This window comes from Ranitomeya imitator, chromosome 7, assembly GCF_032444005.1.
Source record: "Ranitomeya imitator isolate aRanImi1 chromosome 7, aRanImi1.pri, whole genome shotgun sequence".
Classification (NCBI taxonomy): Eukaryota; Metazoa; Chordata; class Amphibia; order Anura; family Dendrobatidae; genus Ranitomeya; species Ranitomeya imitator.
This window is the reverse complement of record NC_091288.1, coordinates 127,137,648-127,152,817: the sequence shown is the minus strand read 5'-3', so window position 1 is coordinate 127,152,817 and position 15,170 is coordinate 127,137,648. Positions and strand designations below refer to the sequence as shown.

Below are 15,170 nucleotides of genomic sequence, written 5' to 3'. Positions count from 1 at the left end.
GTGTAGAGTGTAGAGTGTAGGGTATAGAGTGTAGGGTATAGAGTGTAGGGTATAGAGTGTATGGTATAGAGTGTAGGGTATAGATTGTAAGGTATAAAGTGTAGAGTGTAGGGTATAGAGTGTAGCGTATAGAGTGTAGGGTATAGAGTGTAGGGTATAGAGTGTAGAGTGTAGGGTATAGAGTGTAAGGTATAGAGTGTAGGGTTTAGAGAGTAGGGTATAGAGTGTAGAGTGTAGGGTATAGAGTGTAGAGTGTGTGGTATAGAGTGTAGGGTATAGAGTGTATGGTCTGGAGTGTATGGTATAGATTGTAGGGTATAGAGTGTAGGGTATAGAGTGTATGGTATAGAGTGTATGGTATAGATTGTAGGGTATAGAGTGTAGGGTATAGAGTGTAGAGTGTAGGGTATAGAGTGTAGGGTATAGAGTGTAGGGTATAGAGTGTATGGTATAGAGTGTATGGTATAGATTGTAGGGTATAGAGTGTAGGGTATAGAGTGTAGAGTGTAGGGTATAGAGTGTAGGGTATAGAGTGTAGGGTATAGAGTGTAGAGTGTATGGTATAGAGTGCAGGGGATAGAGTGTAGAGTGTGAGGTATAGAGTGTAGGGTATAGAGTGTATGGTATAGAGTGTATGGTATAGATTGTAGGGTATAGAGTGTAGGGTATAGAGTGTAGGGTATAGAGTGTAGAGTGTAGGGTTTAGAGTGTAGGGTATAGAGTGTAGGGTATAGAGTGTAGAGTGTAGGGTATAGAGGGTAGGGTATAGAGTGTATGGTATAGAGTGTATGGTATAGATTGTAGGGTATAGAGTGTAGGGTATAGAGTGTAGAGTGTAGGGGATAGAGTGTAGAGTGTGAGGTATAGAGTGTAGGGTATAGAGTGTATGGTAAGGAGTGTAAGGTATAGATTGTAGGGTATAGAGTGTAGGGTATAGAGTGTAGAGTGTAGGGTATAAAGTGTAGAGTGTAGGGTATAGAGTGTAGGGTATAGAGTGTAGAGTGTAGGGTATAGAATGTAGGGTATAGAGTGTAGAGTGTATGGTATAGAGTGCAGGGGATAGAGTGTAGAGTGTGAGGTATAGAGTGTAGGGTATAGAGTGTATGGTATAGAGTGTATGGTATAGATTGTAGGGTATAGGGTGTAGGGTATAGAGTGTAGATTGTAGGGTATAGAGTGTAGAGTGTAGGGTATAGAGTGTAGGGTATAGAGTGTAGGGTATAGGGTGTAGGGTATAGAGTGTAGAGTGTAGGGTATAGAGGGTAGGGTATAGAGTGTATGGTATAGAGTGTATGGTATAGATTGTAGGGTATAGAGTGTAGGGTATATAGTGTAGAGTGTAGGGTATAGAGTGTAGAGTGTATGGTATAGAGTGCAGGGGATAGAGTGTAGAGTGTGAGGTATAGAGTGTAGGGTATAGAGTGTATGGTATAGAGTGTAGGGTATAGAGTGTAGAGTGTAGGGTGTAGAGTGTAGGGTATAGAGTGTAGAGTGTATGGTATAGAGTGCAGGGGATAGAGTGTAGGGTATAGAGTGTATGGTACAGATTGTATGGTATAGATTGTAGGGTATAGAGTGTAGAGTGTATGGTATAGAGTGTAAGGGATAAAGAGTATGGTATAGAGTGTATGGTATAGAGTGTAGGGTATAGAGTGTAGGGTATAGAGTGTAGAGTGTAGGGTGTAGAGTGTAGGGTATATAGTGTAGGGTATAGAGTGTAGGGTATAGAGTGTAGGGTATAGCGTGTAGGGTATAGAGTGTAGGTTATAAAGTGTAGGGTATAGAGTGTAGGGTATAAAGTGTAGAGTGTAGGGTATAGAGTGTATGGTATAGAGTGTAGAGTGTAGGGTATAGAGTGTATGGTATATATTGTAGGGTGTAGAATGTATGTTATAGAGTGTAGGGTATAGAGTGTATGGTATAGAGATTAGAGTGTGGGGTATAGAGTGTAGGGTATAGAGTGTATGGTATAGAGTCTAGGGTATAGAGTGTAGAGTGTAGGGTATAGAGTGTATGGTATAGAGTGTAGGGTATAGAGTGTAGGGTATAGAGTGTAGGGTGTAGAGTGTATGGTATAGAGTGTAGGGTATAGTGTGTAGAGTGTAGGGTATAGAGTGTAGGGTATAGAGTGTAGGGTGTAGAGTGTATGGTATAGAGTGTAGGGTATAGTGTGTAGAGTGTAGGGTATAGAGTGTAGGGTATAGAGTGTAGGGTGTAGAGTGTGTGGTATAGAGTGTATGGTATAGATTGTAGGGTGTAGAGTGTAGGGTATAGAGTGTAGAGTGTATGGTATAGAGTGCAGGGGATAGAGTGTAGGGTATAGAGTGTATGGTATAGAGTGTATGGTATATATTGTAGGGTATAAAGTGTAGGGTATAGAGTGTAGAGTGTATGGTATAGAGTGTAGGGGATAAAGTGTATGGTATAGAGTGTATGGTATAGAGTGTAGGGTATAGAGTGTAGGGTATAGAGTGTAGAGTGTAGGGTATAGAGTATAGGGTATAGAGTGTAGGGTATACAGTGTAGGGTGTAGAGATTAGGGTATAGAGTGTAGAGTATAGGGTGTAGGGTATAGAGTGTAGGGTGTAGAGTGTAGGGTATATAGTGTAGGGTATAGAGTGTAGGGTATAGAGTGTAGGGTATAGCGTGTAGGGTATAGAGTGTAGGGTATAGAGTGTAGAGTGTAGGGTATAGAGTGTAGGGTATAGAGTGTAGGGTATAGAGTGTAGGTTGTAGAGATTAGGGTATAGAGTGTAGGGTATAGGGTGTAGGGTATAGAGTGTAGGGTGTAGAGTGTAGGGTATATAGTGTAGGGTATAGAGTGTAGGGTATAGAGTGTAGAGTGTAGGGTATAGAGTGTATGGTATATATTGTAGGGTGTAGAATGTATGTTATAGAGTGTAGGGTATAGAGTGTATGGTATAGAGATTAGAGTGTAGGGTATAGAGTGTAGGGTATAGAGTGTATGGTATAGAGTCTAGGGTATAGAGTGTAGAGTGTAGGATATAGAGTGTATGGTATAGAGTGTAGGGTATAGAGTGTAGGGTATAGAGTGTAGGGTGTAGAGTGTATGGTATAGAGTGTAGGGTATAGTGTGTAGAGTGTAGGGTATAGAGTGTAGGGTATAGAGTGTAGGGTATAGAGTGTAGAGTGTAGAGTATAGAGTGTAGAGTTTAGGGTATAGAGTGTAGAGTGTAGGGTATAGAGTGTAGGGTATAGAGTGTAGGGTATTGAGTGTAGGGTATAGAGTGTAGAGTGTAGGGTATAGAGTCTATGGTATAGAGTGTAGGGTATAGAGTATAGAGTGTAGGGTATAGAGTGTAGAGTGTAGCGTATAGAGTGTAGGGTATAGAGTGTAGGGTATAGTGTGTATGGTATAGAGTTTAGGGTATAGAGTGTATGGTATAGAGCGTAGGGTATCGAGTGTAGAGTGTAGGGTATAGAGTGTAGGGTATAGAGTGTAGATTGTAGGGTATAGAGTGTAGGGTATATAGTGTAGAGTGTATGGTATAGAGTGTTGGGTATGGAGTGTAAGGTATAGAGTGTAGAGTGTAGGGTATAGTGTGTAGGGTATAGAGTGTAGGGTATAGAGTGTAGGGTATAGAGTGTAGGGTGTAGAGTGTAGAGTATAGAGTGTAGGGTATAGAGTGTAGGGTATAGAGTGTAGGGTATAGCCTGTAGGGTATAGAGTGTAGGTTATAAAGTGTAGGGTATAGAGTGTAGGGTATAAAGTGTAGAGTGTAGGGTATAGAGTGTATGGTATAGAGTGTAGAGTGTAGGGTATAGAGTGTATGGTATATATTGTAGGGTGTAGAATGTATGTTATAGAGTGTAGGGTATAGAGTGTATGGTATAGAGATTAGAGTGTAGGGTATAGAGTGTAGGGTATAGAGTGTATGGTATAGAGTCTAGGGTATAGAGTGTAGAGTGTAGGGTATAGAGTGTATGGTATAGAGTGTAGGGTATAGAGTGTAGGGTATAGAGTGTAGGGTGTAGAGTGTATGGTATAGAGTGTAGGGTATAGTGTGTAGAGTGTAGGGTATAGAGTGTAGGGTATAGAGTGTAGGGTATAGAGTGTAGAGTGTAGAGTATAGAGTGTAGAGTTTAGGGTATAGAGTGTAGAGTGTAGGGTATAGAGTGTAGGGTATAGAGTGTAGGGTATTGAGTGTAGGGTATAGAGTGTAGAGTGTAGGGTATAGAGTCTATGGTATAGAGTGTAGGGTATAGAGTATAGAGTGTAGGGTATAGAGTGTAGAGTGTAGCGTATAGAGTGTAGGGTATAGAGTGTAGGGTATAGTGTGTATGGTATAGAGTTTAGGGTATAGAGTGTATGGTATAGAGCGTAGGGTATCGAGTGTAGAGTGTAGGGTATAGAGTGTAGGGTATAGAGTGTAGATTGTAGGGTATAGAGTGTAGGGTATATAGTGTAGAGTGTATGGTATAGAGTGTAGGGTATAGAGTGTGTGGTATAGAGTGTATGGTATAGCGTGTAGGGTATGGAGTGTAAGGTATAGAGTGTAGAGTGTAGGGTATAGTGTGTAGGGTATAGAGTGTAGGGTATAGAGTGTAGGGTATAGCGTGTAGGGTATAGAGTGTAGGTTATAAAGTGTAGGGTATAGAGTGTAGGGTATAAAGTGTAGAGTGTAGGGTATAGAGTGTATGGTATAGAGTGTAGAGTGTAGGGTATAGAGTGTATGGTATATATTGTAGGGTGTAGAATGTATGTTATAGAGTGTAGGGTATAGAGTGTATGGTATAGAGATTAGAGTGTAGGGTATAGAGTGTAGGGTATAGAGTGTATGGTATAGAGTCTAGGGTATAGAGTGTAGAGTGTAGGGTATAGAGTGTATGGTATAGAGTGTAGGGTATAGAGTGTAGGGTATAGAGTGTAGGGTGTAGAGTGTATGGTATAGAGTGTAGGATATAGAGTGTAGGGTATAGAGTGTAGAGTGTAGAGTATAGAGTGTAGAGTTTAGGGTATAGAGTGTAGAGTGTAGGGTATAGAGTGTAGGGTATAGAGTGTAGGGTATTGAGTGTAGGGTATAGAGTGTAGAGTGTAGGGTATAGAGTCTATGGTATAGAGTGTAGGGTATAGAGTATAGAGTGTAGGGTATAGAGTGTAGAGTGTAGCGTATAGAGTGTAGGGTATAGAGTGTAGGGTATAGTGTGTATGGTATTGAGTTTAGGGTATAGAGTGTATGGTATAGAGCGTAGGGTATCGAGTGTAGAGTGTAGGGTATAGAGTGTAGGGTATAGAGTGTAGATTGTAGGGTATAGAGTGTAGGGTATATAGTGTAGAGTGTATGGTATAGAGTGTAGGGTATAGAGTGTGTGGTATAGAGTGTATGGTATAGCGTGTAGGGTATGGAGTGTAAGGTATAGAGTGTAGAGTGTAGGGTATAGTGTGTAGGGTATAGAGTGTAGGGTATAGATTGTAGGGTATAGAGTGTAGGGTATATAGTGTAGAGTGTATGGTATAGAGTGTAGGGTATAGAGTGTGTGGTATAGAGTGTATGGTATAGCGTGTAGGGTATGGAGTGTAAGGTATAGAGTGTAGAGTGTAGGGTATAGTGTGTAGGGTATAGAGTGTAGGGTATAGAGTGTAGAGTATAGCGTGTAGGGTATAGAGTGTAGGTTATAAAGTGTAGGGTATAGAGTGTAGGGTATAAAGTGTAGAGTGTAGGGTATAGAGTGTATGGTATAGAGTGTAGAGTGTAGGGTATAGAGTGTATGGTATATATTGTAGGGTGTAGAATGTATGTTATAGAGTGTAGGGTATAGAGTGTATGGTATAGAGATTAGAGTGTAGGGTATAGAGTGTAGGGTATAGAGTGTATGGTATAGAGTCTAGGGTATAGAGTGTAGAGTGTAGGGTATAGAGTGTATGGTATAGAGTGTAGGGTATAGAGTGTAGGGTATAGAGTGTAGGGTGTAGAGTGTATGGTATAGAGTGTAGGGTATAGAGTGTAGGGTATAGAGTGTAGGGTATAGAGTGTAGAGTGTAGAGTATAGAGTGTAGAGTTTAGGGTATAGAGTGTAGAGTGTAGGGTATAGAGTGTAGGGTATAGAGTGTAGGGTATTGAGTGTAGGGTATAGAGTGTAGAGTGTAGGGTATAGAGTCTATGGTATAGAGTGTAGGGTATAGAGTATAGAGTGTAGGGTATAGAGTGTAGAGTGTAGCGTATAGAGTGTAGGGTATAGAGTGTAGGGTATAGTGTGTATGGTATAGAGTTTAGGGTATAGAGTGTATGGTATAGAGCGTAGGGTATCAAGTGTAGAGTGTAGGGTATAGAGTGTAGGGTATAGAGTGTAGATTGTAGGGTATAGAGTGTAGGGTATATAGTGTAGAGTGTATGGTATAGAGTGTAGGGTATAGAGTGTGTGGTATAGAGTGTATGGTATAGCGTGTAGGGTATGGAGTGTAAGGTATAGAGTGTAGAGTGTAGGGTATATAGTGTAGGGTATAGAGTGTAGATTGTAGGGTATAGAGTGTAGGGTATATAGTGTAGAGTGTATGGTATAGAGTGTAGGGTATAGAGTGTGTGGTATAGAGTGTATGGTATAGCGTGTAGGGTATGAAGTGTAAGATATAGAGTGTAGAGTGTAGGGTATAGTGTGTAGGGTATAGAGTGTAGGGTATAGAGTGTAGGGTATAGAGTGTAGGGTGTAGAGTGTAGAGTATAGAGTGTAGGGTATAGAGTGTAGGGTATAGAGTGTAGGGTATAGCCTGTAGGGTATAGAGTGTAGGGTATAGAGTATAGAGTGTAGGGTATAGAGTGTAGGGTATAGAGTGTAGGGTATAGAGTGTAGAGTGTAGGGTATAGAGTGTAGAGTATAGAGTGTAGGGTATAGAGTGTAGGGTATAAAGTGTAGAGTGTAGGGTATAGAGTGTAGGGTATAGAGTGTAGAGTATAGAGTGTAGAGTGTAGGGTGTACAGTGTAGGGTACAGAGTGTAAGTTATAGAGTGTAGGGTATAGAGTGTATGTTATAGAGTGTAGGGTATAGAGTGTAGGGTATAGAGTGTAGGGTATAGAGTGTACGGTATAGAGTGTAGGATATAGAGTGTAGGGTATTGATTGTAGGGTATAGAGTGTAGAGTGTAGGGTATAGAGTGTAGAGTATAGAGTGTAGAGTGTAGGGTGTACAGTGTAGGGTACAGAGTGTAAGTTATAGAGTGTAGGGTATAGAGTGTATGTTATAGAGTGTAGGGTATAGAGTGTATAGTGTAGGGTATAGAGTGTAGGGTATAGATTGTAGGGTATAGAGTGTAGAGTGTAGGGTATAGAGTGTAGGGTATAGAGTGTATGGTATAGAGTGTAGAGTGTAGGGTATAGAGTGTATAGTGTAGGGTATAGAGTGTACGGTATAGAGTAAAGGGTATAGAGTGTATGGAATAGAGTGTAGGGTATAGAGTGTAGGGTATAGAGTGTAGGGTATAAAGTGTAGAGTGTAGGGTATAGAGTGTAGATTGTAGGGTATAGAGTGTAGGGTATATAGTGTAGAGTGTATGGTATAGAGTGTAGGGTAAAGAGTGTGTGGTATAGAGTGTATGGTATAGCGTGTAGGGTATGGAGTGTAAGGTATAGAGTGTAGAGTGTAGGGTATAGAGTGTAGGGTATAGAGTGTAGATTGTAGGGTATAGAGTGTAGGGTATATAGTGTAGAGTGTATGGTATAGAGTGTAGGGTATAGAGTGTAGGGTATGAAGTGTAAGGTATAGAGTGTAGAGTGTAGGGTATAGTGTGTAGGGTATAGAGTGTAGGTTATAAAGTGTAGGGTATAGAGTGTAGGGTATAAAGTGTAGAGTGTAGGGTATAGAGTGTATGGTATAGAGTGTAGAGTGTAGGGTATAGAGTGTATGGTATATATTGTAGGGTGTAGAATGTATGTTATAGAGTGTAGGGTATAGAGTGTATGGTATAGAGATTAGAGTGTAGGGTATAGAGTGTAGGGTATAGAGTGTATGGTATAGAGTCTAGGGTATAGAGTGTAGAGTGTAGGGTATAGAGTGTATGGTATAGAGTGTAGGGTATAGAGTGTAGGGTATAGAGTGTAGGGTGTAGAGTGTATGGTATAGAGTGTAGGGTATAGTGTGTAGAGTGTAGGGTATAGAGTGTAGGGTATAGAGTGTAGGGTATAGAGTGTAGAGTGTAGAGTATAGAGTGTAGAGTTTAGGGTATAGAGTGTAGAGTGTAGAGTATAGAGTGTAGGGTATAGAGTGTAGGGTATTGAGTGTAGGGTATAGAGTGTAGAGTGTAGGGTATAGAGTCTATGGTATAGAGTGTAGGGTATAGAGTATAGAGTGTAGGGTATAGAGTGTAGAGTGTAGCGTATAGAGTGTAGGGTATAGAGTGTAGGGTATAGTGTGTATGGTATAGAGTTTAGGGTATAGAGTGTATGGTATAGAGCGTAGGGTATCGAGTCTAGAGTGTAGGGTATAGAGTGTAGGGTATAGAGTGTAGATTGTAGGGTATAGAGTGTAGGGTATATAGTGTAGAGTGTATGGTATAGAGTGTTGGGTATGGAGTGTAAGGTATAGAGTGTAGAGTGTAGGGTATAGTGTGTAGGGTATAGAGTGTAGGGTATAGAGTGTAGGGTATAGAGTGTAGGGTGTAGAGTGTAGAGTATAGAGTGTAGGGTATAGAGTGTAGGGTATAGAGTGTAGGGTATAGCCTGTAGGGTATAGAGTGTAGGTTATAAAGTGTAGGGTATAGAGTGTAGGGTATAAAGTGTAGAGTGTAGGGTATAGAGTGTATGGTATAGAGTGTAGAGTGTAGGGTATAGAGTGTATGGTATATATTGTAGGGTGTAGAATGTATGTTATAGAGTGTAGGGTATAGAGTGTATGGTATAGAGATTAGAGTGTAGGGTATAGAGTGTAGGGTATAGAGTGTATGGTATAGAGTCTAGGGTATAGAGTGTAGAGTGTAGGGTATAGAGTGTATGGTATAGAGTGTAGGGTATAGAGTGTAGGGTATAGAGTGTAGGGTGTAGAGTGTATGGTATAGAGTGTAGGGTATAGTGTGTAGAGTGTAGGGTATAGAGTGTAGGGTATAGAGTGTAGGGTATAGAGTGTAGAGTGTAGAGTATAGAGTGTAGAGTTTAGGGTATAGAGTGTAGAGTGTAGGGTATAGAGTGTAGGGTATAGAGTGTAGGGTATTGAGTGTAGGGTATAGAGTGTAGAGTGTAGGGTATAGAGTCTATGGTATAGAGTGTAGGGTATAGAGTATAGAGTGTAGGGTATAGAGTGTAGAGTGTAGCGTATAGAGTGTAGGGTATAGAGTGTAAGGTATAGTGTGTATGGTATAGAGTTTAGGGTATAGAGTGTATGGTATAGAGCGTAGGGTATCGAGTGTAGAGTGTAGGGTATAGAGTGTAGGGTATAGAGTGTAGATTGTAGGGTATAGAGTGTAGGGTATATAGTGTAGAGTGTATGGTATAGAGTGTAGGGTATAGAGTGTGTGGTATAGAGTGTATGGTATAGCGTGTAGGGTATGGAGTGTAAGGTATAGAGTGTAGAGTGTAGGGTATAGTGTGTAGGGTATAGAGTGTAGGGTATAGAGTGTAGGGTATAGCGTGTAGGGTATAGAGTGTAGGTTATAAAGTGTAGGGTATAGAGTGTAGGGTATAAAGTGTAGAGTGTAGGGTATAGAGTGTATGGTATAGAGTGTATAGTGTAGGGTATAGAGTGTATGGTATATATTGTAGGGTGTAGAATGTATGTTATAGAGTGTAGGGTATAGAGTGTATGGTATAGAGATTAGAGTGTAGGGTATAGAGTGTAGGGTATAGAGTGTATGGTATAGAGTCTAGGGTATAGAGTGTAGAGTGTAGGGTATAGAGTGTATGGTATAGAGTGTAGGGTATAGAGTGTAGGGTATAGAGTGTAGGGTGTAGAGTGTATGGTATAGAGTGTAGGGTATAGAGTGTAGGGTATAGAGTGTAGGGTATAGAGTGTAGAGTGTAGAGTATAGAGTGTAGAGTTTAGGGTATAGAGTGTAGAGTGTAGGGTATAGAGTGTAGGGTATAGAGTGTAGGGTATTGAGTGTAGGGTATAGAGTGTAGAGTGTAGGGTATAGAGTCTATGGTATAGAGTGTAGGGTATAGAGTATAGAGTGTAGGGTATAGAGTGTAGAGTGTAGCGTATAGAGTGTAGGGTATAGAGTGTAGGGTATAGTGTGTATGGTATAGAGTTTAGGGTATAGAGTGTATGGTATAGAGCGTAGGGTATCGAGTGTAGAGTGTAGGGTATAGAGTGTAGGGTATAGAGTGTAGATTGTAGGGTATAGAGTGTAGGGTATATAGTGTAGAGTGTATGGTATAGAGTGTAGCGTATAGAGTGTGTGGTATAGAGTGTATGGTATAGCGTGTAGGGTATGGAGTGTAAGGTATAGAGTGTAGAGTGTAGGGTATAGTGTGTAGGGTATAGAGTGTAGGGTATAGAGTGTAGGGTATAGCGTGTAGGGTATAGAGTGTAGGTTATAAAGTGTAGGGTATAGAGCAGGGGTCAGGAACCTTTTTGGCTAAGAGAGCCGTAAACGCCACATATTTTGAAATATAATTCCGCGAGAGCCGTACAATATGTTTAAAGGGCCATTGACAGATCAATCGCTCTAATGTTCACTTAGTACAGCAAGGAATGCTCCTCCCTGCTGTATAAAGCCACAACTGGACTGAAACAATGGTAATTAGCAGTAAAAAATTAAATAAATAACTTACATTGTGAGCTTGCGATGCATGACATCAGTCCAGCAGTCTGGCTTCTTCTTTTTCCTGCGCATGACTGGAAGCTGGCATTCTTCCCACCTGATGTTGAGAGAATGCCAGCTTTGAGGCATTCGCAGAAGAAAGAAGCTGGAATGTTGGACATGTCACACAACGCATTGTCAGTTATGTCAATTGTCTATTTTATTATTTTACAGCGAATTATTGTTTAGGTCCAGCGGTGGCTTAGTGCAGCAGTGAGGAACACTCCTTTGTGTACTAAGTGACCGCTGGAGCAATTGTATCTGTCAGTGGCCCTTTTAAAAGTGTTGGTCTTACAGAAAATGAACAAAAAAGAGAGGCTCAGACCCATAGGGAACTAAAGCATTTACTACTTAAAGTGGTACATACAAGCAGGCACACCCAGCGTAATAAATAATTGAACTTTATTAAATATATGTATTTAATTTTAAAGAACAACAAATCTCCGAACTCTTTTTTTTATAACATAATAACGTTTTAATGCTGTTGCTAACCAACGATGAATAGAATACTTCCTACCATTAATGTGACTTCTGGTGCTGCATGGATTTGCTGATGGCTTTGTAATCTGGTTCATACGTGGTGAGGTTTAGCTTCATGCAGGCGTTGAGACTTCCATCCGTTAAACGTGAACGTATGTTAGTCTTGATGTGCTTTAGATGTGAGAAAGACTGCTCGCATGCATAGGTAGAGCCAAACATTGTCAGTACAGCAATACCCACACGCTGCAGTGTTTGGTATGTGACAGGAAGTGCATTCCAAGTTTTGACAATCAGCTGGTCTGCATGTTGGAGTTGTTTCATTTCTCTCCACTTGTGTTTGCTTGCCAACTCTGCTTGCTGTCGTGCAAGTTTTTCCAAATCTTCATTAAGTGATTTAAACTTATTCACCCACATGTCTGAAGCCTTCAGGTCAGCAGCTTGTAGCTCAAAATCTCTGATGGAGACACCAGGGATATAACTCAGGTCAGTGCTGTCCAGTGCACACTCATGTGGATGAGTGATGAACTTAAAAAGACGAGTGTGCTCACGAAATTCTCCAAAGCGCGCTTTGAATGATTGCAGGAGATTGGATGTAAAGCCTGCTAGCTGCTGAATATCAAGATGTTGTGCAGGGTCATTTGCTGTGCATGCATCTTTAAACTCTCCCAGTTTTTCAAAGTGTATTAAACGACCTGTTTCAATGTCTGCGATAAACAGTTCCAGCTTATTTTCAAATGCAAACACAGCTTGTTGAAGCGATAAAACTGTATTACCAACGCCTTGCATTTTCACATTGAGCTGGTTCAGATGTTCAGTCATATCTACAAGATAGAAGAACTTCAGGAGCCACTCAGTGTTGGACAACTCAGGATGGTCAACGTTTTTCATTTCAAGAAAAGTTCGTATTTCACTCAGACAAGCTGCGAAACGGCTGAGCACCTTCCCTCTTGACAGCCAGCGCACGTTGCTGTGCAGAAGCAGACCAGGATAATTATTCCCAACTTCATCCAGGAGTGTTTTAAACTGGCGATCATTTAAAGCACGGGCAACAATAAAGTTGACCACCTGAATGACAAGTGACATCACCTCACCAAGCTGCTCACCAAACATCTGAGCACAAAGTGCCTCCTGATGTAGGATGCAGTGAAAACTAAGGATAGGTCTTTTTTCATGTTCACGAAGAAGCGCTACAAATCCTTTGTTTTTTCCTACCATGCTTGGAGCACCATCAGTACACACTGAAATAAGTTTATGCATTGGTAGATTTTTTTCTTTAGTGAACTCAGTGAATGACTTGAACAAATCATCCCCTCTTGTTGTCCCTTTCAGAGGCAAAACAGCAAGACTTTCCTCATGTAACGTGTCACCGACAGCATACCTTGCAATGATGCTGAACTGAGATATATGGCTTACGTCAGTTGATTCATCCAAAGCAAGAGAAAAGAACAGAGCTGTATTTATGTCCTTCACTTGGGATGCCTCAATCTGATTTGCCATCATGATGGCACGGTCATGAACTGTTCTTGCTGACAGAGGCATGTCTTTTATCCGTTTGATAATCTTGGCTTTATCCGGAAAATCATCAAAAAGTTCATTGGCAACATCAAGCATAAATGTTTTGGCATACTCCCCATCTGTGAATGGTTTTCCGTTTCTGACAATTGCCAAAGCACCAACAAAGCTAGCCGAATTTAAGTCACCTTGTTGGGTCCAAACTCGAAGTTGCTGCTGACTAGCTTGCACTTTGCACAGCAGCTCTTGACAGGCTTTCTTCCTGCTGTCCCCTTCAGGATATTTCGATGCAAATGAAGCATGGCGTGTGTCAAAGTGGCGCTTTATATTTGACCGCTTCATGGATGCAATTTTATCATTGCATATAAGACAAACTGGTGAACCTGCTCTCTCCACAAAGGCAAATTCGTCTGTCCACTCCTGCTGAAAAGTACGATACTCCTCATCCTTCTTTCTTTTAGCCATCTTCTTCAATAAAGGGCAGTACTGTGGGGTGAAAAGAAGGCTCTGAGTCATTATTTCTTTAATTTGTGGATTTGTCTGCAAGCAGGGCCAACTCCAGGTTTCTTTTGGTCCTTGTGCTATAGAACTTTAGTAGACCTCTAGAAGAGCTGTCTTCTTTTCGTCACGGGTTAGTCGGGTGCACAGTGGTCTATACAGCACAGCCCGCACAGTGGTCTATACAGCACAGGCCGCACAGCGGTCTATACAGCACAGCCCGCACAGTGGTCTATCCAGCACAGCCCGCACAGTGGTCTATCCAGCACAGCCCGCACAGTGGTCTATACAGCACAGGCCGCACAGCGGTATATCCAGCACAGCCCGCACAGTGGTCTATACAGCACAGCCCGCACAGTGGTCTATCCAGCACAGCCCGCACAGTGGTCTATACAGCACAGGCCGCACAGCGGTCTATACAGCACAGCCCGCACAGTGGTCTATCCAGCACAGTGGTCTATCCAGCACAGCCCGCACAGTGGTCTATACAGCACAGGCCGCACAGCGGTATATCCAGCACAGCCCGCACAGTGGTCTATACAGCACAGCCCGCACAGTGGTCCATCCAGCACAGCCCGCACAGTGGTCTATACAGCATAGCCGGATGGATAGACCACTGTGCGGGCTGTGCGGTATATACATACCACTGTGCGGGCTGTAAAATAAAGAGGAGAAATCACGCTGCAGCTGATCACAGCTATGGGCCCCAGGGGCCCGAGCTCCTGCTGCACTGTGCCCCCGTACCTGTCCCTGGTGGTCGATGTAGTAGAAGTACTCCTTGGTTTAGGGGTCGGGGTTCTGGCCCTGGACATAATGAAGGCTCCTGCGGGGGCCCCTGAGGGCCGGGGACAGGCGGCAGAGTCGGAGCCGCAGTGCGTGACAGGACATGGCTAGGACGTCCGCGGGTCACTATGGAAACAGGTGCTGCCGCTTCCGGGCACCGCCGGAAACATGGGAACTGAAGAAAGCATCCGCACGCAATGCTTGTGTAGTGGGCATGTCAGGGACGTGGCGGCGGATACAGAGAGCCACCCCCTGCTATGGATGGGAGGAGCCGCTCTGCAGCGTCACTGAGCCTGCGCACTGCTGCTTATCTATAGATAGAAGTAACGGAAGTGTGCGGGAGTGTAGTGACGGAAGCAGGAGGCGGACATAGTGCGGTGACCAGGGGCGTCTGACTTGCCGCCCCCGGGCCCCCTGTCTGCGAGCCAGATACGGCCATCAAAAGAGCCATATCTGGCTCGCGAGCCATAGGTTCCCGACCCCTGGTATAGAGTGTAGGGTATAAAGTGTAGAGTGTAGGGTATAGAGTGTATGGTATAGAGTGTAGAGTGTAGGGTATAGAGTGTATGGTATATATTGTAGGGTGTAGAATGTATGTTATAGAGTGTAGGGTATAGAGTGTATGGTATAGAGATTAGAGTGTAGGGTATAGAGTGTAGGGTATAGAGTGTAGGGTATAGATTGTAGGGTATAGAGTGTAGGGTATATAGTGTAGAGTGTATGGTATAGAGTGTAGGGTATAGAGTGTGTGGTATAGAGTGTATGGTATAGCGTGTAGGGTATGGAGTGTAAGGTATAGAGTGTAGAGTGTAGGGTATAGTGTGTAGGGTATAGAGTGTAGGGTATAGAGTGTAGGGTATAGCGTGTAGGGTATAGAGTGTAGGTTATAAAGTGTAGGGTATAGAGTGTAGGGTATAAAGTGTAGAGTGTAGGGTATAGAGTGTATGGTATAGAGTGTAGAGTGTAGGGTATAGAGTGTATGGTATATATTGTAGGGTGTAGAATGTATGTTATAGAGTGTAGGGTATAGAGTGTATGGTATAGAGATTAGAGTGTAGGGTATAGAGTGTAGGGTATAGAGTGTATGGTATAGAGTCTAGGGTATAGAGTGTAGAGTGTAGGGTATAGAGTGTATGGTATAGAGTGTAG

The 15,170-nt window shown here is 42.3% G+C and overlaps 1 protein-coding gene across 1 annotated transcript; it reads right to left on the bottom strand.

Moving 5' to 3' along the window:
- Window positions 1–11,267: 11,267 nt before the first annotated feature.
- LOC138646111 (protein FAM200C-like) lies at window positions 11,268–13,205 on the bottom strand. Its single transcript, XM_069735575.1, has one exon. The coding sequence runs from the start codon at window positions 13,203–13,205 to the stop codon at window positions 11,268–11,270; it is 1,938 nt and encodes a 645-aa protein (XP_069591676.1).
- Between the last annotated feature and the right edge of the window lie 1,965 nt (window positions 13,206–15,170).